Source organism: Sorghum bicolor, chromosome 10, assembly GCF_000003195.3.
Source record: "Sorghum bicolor cultivar BTx623 chromosome 10, Sorghum_bicolor_NCBIv3, whole genome shotgun sequence".
NCBI classification, from domain to species: Eukaryota; Viridiplantae; Streptophyta; class Magnoliopsida; order Poales; family Poaceae; genus Sorghum; species Sorghum bicolor.
Window position 1 is genome coordinate 16377350 of NC_012879.2, and position 9935 is coordinate 16387284.

The window sequence follows — 9935 nt, forward strand, 5'->3', positions numbered from 1 at the left end:
AAATATGCCCATTATTTATTATTTAATGCTCTACATTGTTTATGTCACATTGATCATGAGATTGTGGGAGCTATACAATCTAGTTGCTATACTTGTGGAGTTCGACATGGACTCACTCTTGCTATTTCCCCCATACATCACGAGGAGTGTTAGGCTTGTGATCAACCAGTCAGTTCGATCCTGTAGAGTGGAGTTAATACCCAAAGTTGGAGTTATCTTCCGTTGTTTGCTGCTTAAGGTTATCTCTAATTTATTATGTACGTTATATATTTATGCATTGTCTTTTGATATTACCCCTTATTTGTAGCTATATGTGAGATTTGACTTCTAAGACTCACATATGGTGCATATCTGGTTTTGTTCTTAAAATCAGGTATTACAGGTGGTCCCCTTCAAGTTGCAACAAAAAGTCTCTGAGGGGGTAGTGATTCAGGCTACCTCTATGGATAACTCTATTTCTACCAACCACTCATGGCTCATGACGGTTGAGAGTCCTTTTATATGTTCCGTTAAAAAGGGATTATTAGGCGAACCATCACCATCCTCAAATGGTGTAGAGTGCACCAAAGGCTTCACTTGATGTGGAAAATTTGAGGCATTCCCAAAATCCTCAAAAAGACCATCCTCAATTTCAAATGGGAACTGGGAGGATTGGGTTCATCATCCTCCAAAGTGGTTTGTGTTCCCTTAGTGGGAGATTTTTTGACAACCATATCATTAGAAGGATTTGTTTGAATTTTGGATTCGGTTGCATGTATCTCCTCTTGTTTGTCACGGCTTGGCTTGACTTCCTTTTCCTCTTCAGGAAACTCATCATAAATATCAGTGTAGGGAGTGATTTCAAGGATTTTCTCTAGGATAGCTTCCTCCTCACTAAAGGACATGTGTATGAACGAGCCTTCAGAAGATGTGTCAAGGTGGAGAGCAGCTTCTTTGGTAAGACCATGATAAAAATGACTTAGAAAGATGTGGTCAGGCAAAGAGAGGTCAGGGCCTGTGTTCTTAAGACTTATGAATCTAGCCTAGGCTGCTCCTAAAGTCTCCTTCTCCATCTGTTCAAAATTAATAATTTTTTTTGAAGGGCTATCACTTGGTTAGGTGGGAAGAAAGCGAGACCAAACTTGACTCGAAGTTCATCCCAATTTCCATTTACCCCTCCTGCGGTATGAGCATACCACAAGTAGTGAGGCTCTTTTGTGCCATGCCAGCAATAGTGAGGCAAGAACACAAGTGGTCAAATTCTCTAAGGTGGGTGTAAGGATTTTCATCTTTTAGCCCAGGGAAGGATTGCGCCTGCACCATGGCTATAAAGCCAAGTTTGAGTTCAAAGCTGGAACCGTGATTGGCTTCGATGATTGTGGTGGCTGTAAGAACTTGCCATTAGGTGCAGAAAATTTATGAATAGGAGTGGAATCCATATGGTTGGTGGTGGTTTGTGGTGAGGTGAGAATGGTGGTAAAAGGAAAAAAATACACATACGAACTTGGTTCTAAACTAGCACAGCTACCGTTCCCCGGCAACGGTGCCAGAAAGCTTGTTGACACTTCCTAACACAATTACCAAAGATAGACAAAAAGCCTGGTCCCCGGCAACAGCGCTAGAAAACTTGTTGGGTACTTTAAACGCACATAGAAAAATCCTCAAGCGCATGGATACCGATGTAGCTTTCACCCGGGAGTATTTCAGAGTATCGATTTCCACGGGGAACGTGAAGTGTACTAGAGAATCAAGGCCGTCCAAGGATAAGATTAGAGAAGAAAGATAAATATATTTTTGGTGGGTAGAGAGGAACCTTCTAAAGTTTTCTATGTTGATTTGGTGATCAAGGTCTGGCTTACTATACTATACTTACTATGGAGCAGCAGGTCCTTTCCAACTCTCCAAGAAGACTGGAAGAAATTACTTGGGAGAAGGCTGCCAAAAGCTCTACGAAACACCAGTGCGAACGTGGTGGATTACAAAGGCCTCACAGGGCTGTCACCCCTAGGGCTACCACAATTATCCGTGGGATTGGGCGCAAACTCAGGTATACTATAGCGTTGACACCACGTCTACGCTAGCATTTACTAGTCTAATTACCTAGGATAACTAGTGCACTCAATACAAACGGAGATCAAGTAAGTATAATCAAGTAAGAATGAAATAAAGAACTAAACTTAGAAATAATAATTAAGGAACCTAGAGATTGCTGAGCGACGAACCAGATGCTGTAAAAGTACAATGTTGAGGAATATCCGACAGATCCAGGTCCTCCTCATCTCTCTACTCCTCTCTCCCTTTTCAACTTGATGAACTAGACGAAGAACATGAAGAACTAGACAAACTAGATCTAGAACAGGATGAACTAGATCTAGAACTGGATGATCTAGAATACAACTAGATGAACTACAAGAGATTCATCTAGAGGGACCTCTACTTCTACTTGGATAGAGAGTTGAAACCCTAGCTTTTGATCTGTAGAAGAGATATAGTGGAAATCCTAGGGGGTGCCCTCCTTATATAAGCCTAGGAAACGCCACATCATCGATCCGTGTGAAGTGCCATGTCATCGATCCGCATGAAGTGCCATGTCATCAATCCGTGTGAAGTGCCATGTCATCGATCCAGGAGACTAACTCTGATTAGCGAGAAGAGAGGGGGTGCCGGAGAGAGGTGGGCGGCTACCCATCCTCTATGACAGGTGGGCCTGTCCCTATGGGGGTCTACCTCTTATGCTTTCTCTCTATGTAAACATGACATATGAGCCCTCCTGCTTCTGTCTCTATGTAAACATGACATGTGGGCCCTCTTTGGCTCCTTTTTGATAACCCCCTGCAGAAATAGATATTCACCAAAACACATGGAAATTTGTCAGTTATACCCTTATGTCTATGGTGATATTAAAATTATGCCCTTTTTAGCTATTTATTGATGATAAAAATAGGAGTTATCTACTATCAACACAAGTGTGTTCATACAAGGGAGGTCCATTCATGACAACTTTCGCGTCGCACACCTCACTTGCAAGGCTCTACGGCTTAGAAAGCGGAGCTACATTCTTCTAAAGATGGATATTGCTAAGGCCTTCGACTCCGTCTGCTGGCCCTTTCTTCATGAAGTGCTGCATTAGCTTGGCATCAGTCATCATTGGTGGGACTGGATGTCCATCCTCCTCGGTATTGCGAGCACTAAGGTCCTCCTCAATGGCAGGCCGGGCAGCCGCATCTGCCACACCAAGGGGTTACGACAGGGTGGCCCCCTGTTCTTAATGTTGTTTGTTCTTGTGATGGAGGTCTTTGGTAGTCTCATCAGGGTGGCCGAGGCCCAGTCATTCTTCATACCCCTTCGCTGCACCACGGTGCACTTGCAAGTGTCGCTATACGAGGACAACATCATCATGTTCATCATGCTAGCTGAGAACGATCTTCTCGCCATCAAGACGATTATGTGGATTTTTAGGGACGCATCAAAGCTCTACACGGACATGGATAATTGCATCACCACTCCGATAGTTTGCTCATAGGTTGACCTATAGCGTGTTGAGAGCATCCTAACATGCATGATCGGCGCCTTCCCCTGCAAGTATTTGGGTATCCTCTTCTCCACCCACAAGCTACATTGGAGCGAGGAGCAATTCCTCATTGACACCTTTGCGGCACAAATCCCGCTATGGAAAGGGCAGTTTATGAACATGGCGAAAGGGTTGCACTGGCTCAGGTGACCCTTACAACAATCCTAGTGCATCTCTCCATTGTGGTTAGCCTGTCTCCATGGGTGATCGAGCACATCAACAAGCTACGACGCGCTTTCATTTAGGCGGGCTCAACCACCACCGGCATAGGGAAGTGCTGAGTCGCATGGGAAGTGGTTTGTCAGCACAAGGACCTCGATGGCCTTGCGATCCTCAACCTCTAGAGGTTTGGCATCGCCCTCATTATGTTGGGATTGGGTCTAGAAAACTGACCCTAGTTGAACCTAGATCGACCTACCTTCGTCATCGGACAAGGCCACTTGTGCCCTCTTTTTATGTAGCAACCATGGTGGTTGTGGGTGACAGGAACACTACATTGTTCTAGAAAAATTCTTGGATCCATGGGTGCTGCATTGAGCAGATTGCGCTCGTGGTGTTTGCCTCAGTCCCACAGGCGAAGACGAGGTCTTGAACCATAGCACCGGGTCTCGTTGATCATGCTTGGGTTGCTGATATCTCATGGCCACAAATGATCCAGGTGTTCTTGCAATGCCTAGATCTCTAGGAGATGCTTCGCGATGTCCAACTCACACTAGGGATGCCAGACTTTGTCATCTGGCGTTGGTCCACTGACTGCAAGTACTTCGCGGCATTGGCTTATGGCGCCATGTCCATCAGGTCAACCTCCATGCTCGGCGCCAAACTAATCTAGAAGACATGTGCCCTGTCCAAGGTTCGCTTCTTCTTCTGGCTGGCGCTGCACCTTTGATGCTAGACTATGAACCGATGCATGCGGCATGGCCTTCATGATTATGATGCATGCATCATGTACCTCCAAGCCTCGGAAATGTTGGATCATATTCTCCTCGACTGCGTCTTCAGCCACCAAGTTTGGGACCGTCTCTTATCTATGATCGGCCTTTCTGATGTTGTTGCCCTTGGCTATGTGGACATCTTCGCCTAGTGGACTTGGGCTCACCACAGGGTTCCCAGGGTTGCAAGAAGGGCCTCGATACGCTAATCATGCTAACCTGTTGGTTGTTGTTCAAGGAGCGCAGTGCCTAGGCCTTTGGTGGTGAAGTTTTGGATGCTCGTGCTCTAAGCTTGTCGATCCTATAGGAGGCTGCTCTTTGTTGAAGGCTGGTTACTCAAGCTGGCCTAGTGTCCATCACCACTCTTATGTAATTGGTCCCTTCTTTGTTTTAGGTGGTTTTTTTGTTTTTAGTTGCTTTTTCACTTTTGCCTTTTTGGGCTAGGTAGGGCAACCTTTGGTTACCCTTTGCCATGGCCCGTGGCTGCCGGTATTTGTTTGGATGTTCTCTATTTTGTCTTAATGAAATACATGTTCACTACCAGAAATGCGAAATTTGCTGAGTGTAAGTCATTTTGCCCAGTGCTAAAATCGGACACTCGGCAAAGATGTATTTTGTCGAGTGTTGCCCTTAGTAAAATAAGACACTCAACAAACTAACCCTTCGCCGAGTGTCAAACACTCGTCAAAGAATAACACTAGGTGAAATAGACCTTTCCCTAGTGTCAACAATCGTGAAACAAGACACTCAGCAAACTGACGGATCATTTAGTGTGTATGTTCATGCTTAGGGTCAAACTAGAACACTGCTTGAAACCTAGCTAGTGCAACATTGATGCTATATATTTATCTAGTCTAACAGATGCAACTAGTACTCATACAACATTCATGGTATATGTTTATCTTGTCTCTTACACATGACAACCTCTTCTCCTTTGTGCAGAATCAATAAGCAGCATTGAATAATGTGTCTTGTCAATTTGGAGATTCACCGGGATCAAATCTTGGACCTCATCAACTACGAGCTTCGCCATGATGGGTTTCTCACAACTATGATGCTATTGTAGTTGGTTGGACTTGTGGAAACACTTGTGCTACAATTTGGACAAATATGAGGCTATTATGGCTGGACATGTGGTTGAATATAGATAAATATGATGCACTTGTGTCGGAGAGGTACTCAGTAAAATCGTTGCCGAGTGCCCAACAAAGGACACTCGGCAAAGCGCCCTTTAACGTCATTTTTTTACTGTGTGTTCTTTACCGAGTGTTACACTCGGTAAAGTGTTTGCTGAGTGTTTTTGAGGCTTTGCCGAATGCCCGAGGCACTCGGCAAAGCCACCAATTCCAGTGAAAAAATATTTATCCAATAATTAGAACAAGTGTTCCAGTTTATCTTTGGACCATATTCTACATATCACATTATTCATTCGAACTCATTTGGGATCATATTTCATACCGTGTCTAGCACGCTGCTCTAAAACAGAGGAGAAATTCTTATTTTATATAGCAAAGGATCATGGGTTCAAACTTCCATGATGGTTGAATAATTTAAATCTTGTTCGCTTGAGCTCCGCCACCGATTCAGCTCTGGTAACAAATTAGTGAACAGTGAGGCAAGCATATATGTGTGTTATTACTCCTTTTGTTTTTGACATTTATAAAAGAAACAAATGCAGAAAAAAAGACCCTCGCTCGGATGAACTGGTAACATATATGCGTGCGTATCACCGTATGCGGACACTCTGCTCGGATAGAATCTCAGAAAAGACCAGAAAATACTTGCACGGACGTTCGGATGGAACACACTTGGGTGAGAAAAAGAAAACACGAAGGAACATGGTTTCTTTTCCCTGAACTGGATTTACTCCCTGCATAATTATTTACTAATAATGCATGGATGATGTTATTATGCTATATTGACGGACTCCATTATTCCATTATTTTTCTGTTCAGGGTGGAGGTCATCATCACGTTCCTTGTGTTCATCGTCGGCTTGCACCTCCAGTGGCTTCAAGGTGTAGAAGTAGAAGCAGCAGAGGTAGTGGCCCAAGTTGAGCAGCATGATGAAGGTGATGAGCCAGTAGTAGTTGTCGATCCTGCCCCGATTGATGTTGTCCTGCAGCCAGTCGCCGTGTCTCCTCGTGGCGCGCTGCACCACCGTCACGAGCACCGTGCTCAGGTAGCTCCCCAAGGAGCCGCAGAGCCAGAAGAGCGCCACGGCCGTGCTGCGCATGCTCTCGGGCGCCTGGTCGTACAGGAACTCCATCTGCCCCACCGACGCGAACGCGTCGGCGACGCCGTGGACGGCGTACTGCGGCACCAGCCAGAACACGCTCATCGGCACCACGGCCTTGGGGGTGTCCAGGAGCCCGTGGTCGGCCGCGACGCCGCGCCGCCTCGTCTCCACCAGCGCCGCCGCGCCGACGCCAAAGACGGCGATGGTGAGCCCGATGCCCATGCGCTGGAAGTAGGTGACCCCGGACGGCCGGCCCGTCACGCAGCGCGCCACGGGCACGAACACGCGGTCGTACAGGATGATGCTCACCAGCGTGGTCCCGGTCGTGAAGATGGACAGCGTCGCCGGAGGGATCTCCAGGCTGCCGGTGATGTGGCGCTCCATGGTGCGCGCCTGCATGATGGTGAAGGAGCCGTTGTGCGAGCCGGCGGTGGCCAGGACGATGCCCGCCGACCAGATGGGCAGCATGCGGGCGATGGACTTGAGCTCCTCCACGCGGTGCACCGTCGACAGCCGCCACGGGTTGGGCCGCCCGCCGGACTCGGAGACGTCGCCCGGCGTCACGATCGCCGCCCGGTCCAAGAACCTAAATAGTAATTGATTAACGCACCTTCAATTATCAGGAAGGCTATTTATTATTTAATTTGCGAGCGAGACATCAGACATGCATGTCACGTGCGTGCATGGTACCTGAGCTTGTCAGTGTGGAGGAGCCTGCCTTTGGTAGAGATGAGCGCATCCAGCTCCTTGTCCTGATACAGCATGCCGGTGTCCTCAGGCACGGCGGCGTTGCGCTTCCTGAACGCGGCGACGAGGACCTGTAGGAGCCTCGTGAACGGGCTGCCGCCGGGCTTGGCCCTGACGTAGAGCGGGTACGCCACCAGGAACACGACGATGGAGACAAACATGCTGATGGCCGGGATCCCGAACCCCCACCCCCACCCGACGTTGTCCTGGATGTACACGACCAGCGTCAGCGCCAGCAGTGCCGCCGACCCCATGGTGAAGAAGTAGACGTTGAAGTAGCGGCGCTTCCGGTCGGCCCACGCCGCCGCCGCCGCCGCGCCATGCTGGTCGTCGTCGAACTGGTCGGCGCCGAACGCGACGACGCTGGGCCGGATCCCGCCGGTGCCGAGGCACGCGCACAGCATGGACAGGTACAGCACGGCGAGCTGGCCACCGGAGGCGCGCGGGCACGCGGCCGGGGTGGAGGCCGGGCACGGCGCGGGGCGGAGCGATGGGACGACCGCGGACATGACGAGGCCGAGCATGCCGAGCTGGTAGAAGAGGGAGCCCGCGACGATGCTCCAGAACCGGCCGATGAAGGCGTCGGCGGCGAACGCGCCGAGGACGACCGTCAGGCTGGTGGTGCCGCCGAAGTTGGTGAGCGTGTTGGAGGCCTCCACCAGCGGCATGTGCAGCTGCTGCGTCAGGTACGTGATCAGGTTGGCGTTGAAGCCGGCCGTCGCGAAGCGGTCGCAGATCTCGTTCGCTGCAACGGAGACGACAAGTCCTCAGTCGCCGCATGACCATCACAGCACAAGAGTCGTATCAGCTAGCACTCACCCATGATGAATGGCAGGGTCTTGTAGCCTCCCTGCTTCCACTTGCTCTGCTCTCCATCTCCCTCTGTTGGTGTGGTCGCCATGGCTGCAGCTTGCAGACAAGCAATACGTAAGGAGTTGGTGATGTTCAAGCTGAGGTATCGACCATATGCTAGTGTACGTGGCTTTCACATGGCCCTAGCTACATCTACTCAGCAGCTCTCGACTTGATTAGTGCAGAAATGAGTTGTATCATAATCCGGCCTTTAGCTGTCACAGAGTAGCTGTTTGTGTCACTTTCAGCATGTAAAATACTATGTAGGACCTCGAGATGGCATGTAACTCACATCTCTCAACTTTCAAAACCGTTAATTTTACCTCTCTTCCCGGCTGTACAAGTGGTTTTCAAAAGCAGTTTCATTTTTTTAGTTCAAAAATAAATCCAGTACATGCCTAATGAGGTTTTTAAACCATAAACAATAATATCTCTAAGCTTCTAAAAATTCTAAAAAAAATCTTAAAGGTGGATTGGGACACGAGAAATCCAAATAAATATTTAAATCTCACGAAAATATTTCTAGAATCTCCCAAAAGAATCAGATTTAGCTCTATGAAAATGAGGAAAATACATATCCCCAAAAAATCTGAAAAACTAACACAACATTCCAATTCATATCTAAACACATTGTAGAAATTTTTCACAATATAAATATGAGATGCAACTAGCATCAATGTTGAATGCATTTGTGCCGAATGCATCTCACGTTTCTACGATGGAAAGTATTCAAGATGCGATTAGACATCAATTATAACATTTTAGTAATTTTTAAAACTTTTGCATTTTTCTCTATTTTGCTATAGAGCTCAATCTAATTTTTAGATGATTCGAGAGATATTTTCACTAGATCTAAACATTTTATTTGAGTTACTCGCTCCCCAATACATCTCTAATCAGGGCACACAGGTAAAATGAATGGATTTGAAAGTTGGAAGTGAGATTTTTTTATTTGAATACACACGAGTGTATGTATCATTTTATTAGAAGAAAAAGAAATGTTTATGTACAAGAAGCCGTCGCCGGCGACAAGAACCAAACTAGGATATTACATTAAAAAAGACATTCCCACTACTACAGAACACGCCTTTGGTCACTTGTCCAAAATGAACAATAATCTCGGTCCAAACAGCGTCCGAGACAAAAACATATTTAGTCCCGGTTGGTGAGACCAACCGGGACTTAAAAGTCCCCTGCCTAACGGCTATTGTGTCAAACATCGGCAGAGGGGCCTTTAATCCCGGTTGGTCTCACCAACCGGGACAAAAGCCTAGCCTTTAGTCCCGGTTGGTACCACCAACCGGGATTAAAAGCTGTTGTCCCGGTCCGTCCCACCAGCCGGGACTAGTGTTGGAATTTAGACCCGGTTTTTAAAAGGAACCGGGACTAAATGTCCCTCTCCATATTTGAACTCTTCTTCCCCTGGTCGAGCCCATCGATCTTCACTCTTTTGCTGTGTTCTTCATTTAGAGTTGCTTGTTCTTGCTCTCATCTCGGGCTATTGATTCATTTCATCGTTTCTACATCGTCATCGACTTGTTAAGAGTCACTAGCTTCATCTTCTCAACATTTAGAAGCGGCATATGTCATTTTCTAGTGTTATGTATATTGTTTTT

The 9935-nt window shown here is 47.2% G+C and overlaps 1 protein-coding gene across 1 annotated transcript; it reads right to left on the minus strand.

The window, feature by feature from the left end:
* Positions 6296 to 8490, minus strand: LOC8076445 (protein NRT1/ PTR FAMILY 3.1). Its single transcript, XM_002438245.2, has 3 exons — positions 8287 to 8490; positions 7411 to 8212; positions 6296 to 7306 (listed from the first exon to the last, which is right to left on the minus strand). The coding sequence occupies exons 1-3, from the start codon at positions 8366 to 8368 to the stop codon at positions 6391 to 6393; spliced, it is 1800 nt and encodes a 599-aa protein (XP_002438290.1). The 5' UTR covers positions 8369 to 8490; the 3' UTR covers positions 6296 to 6390.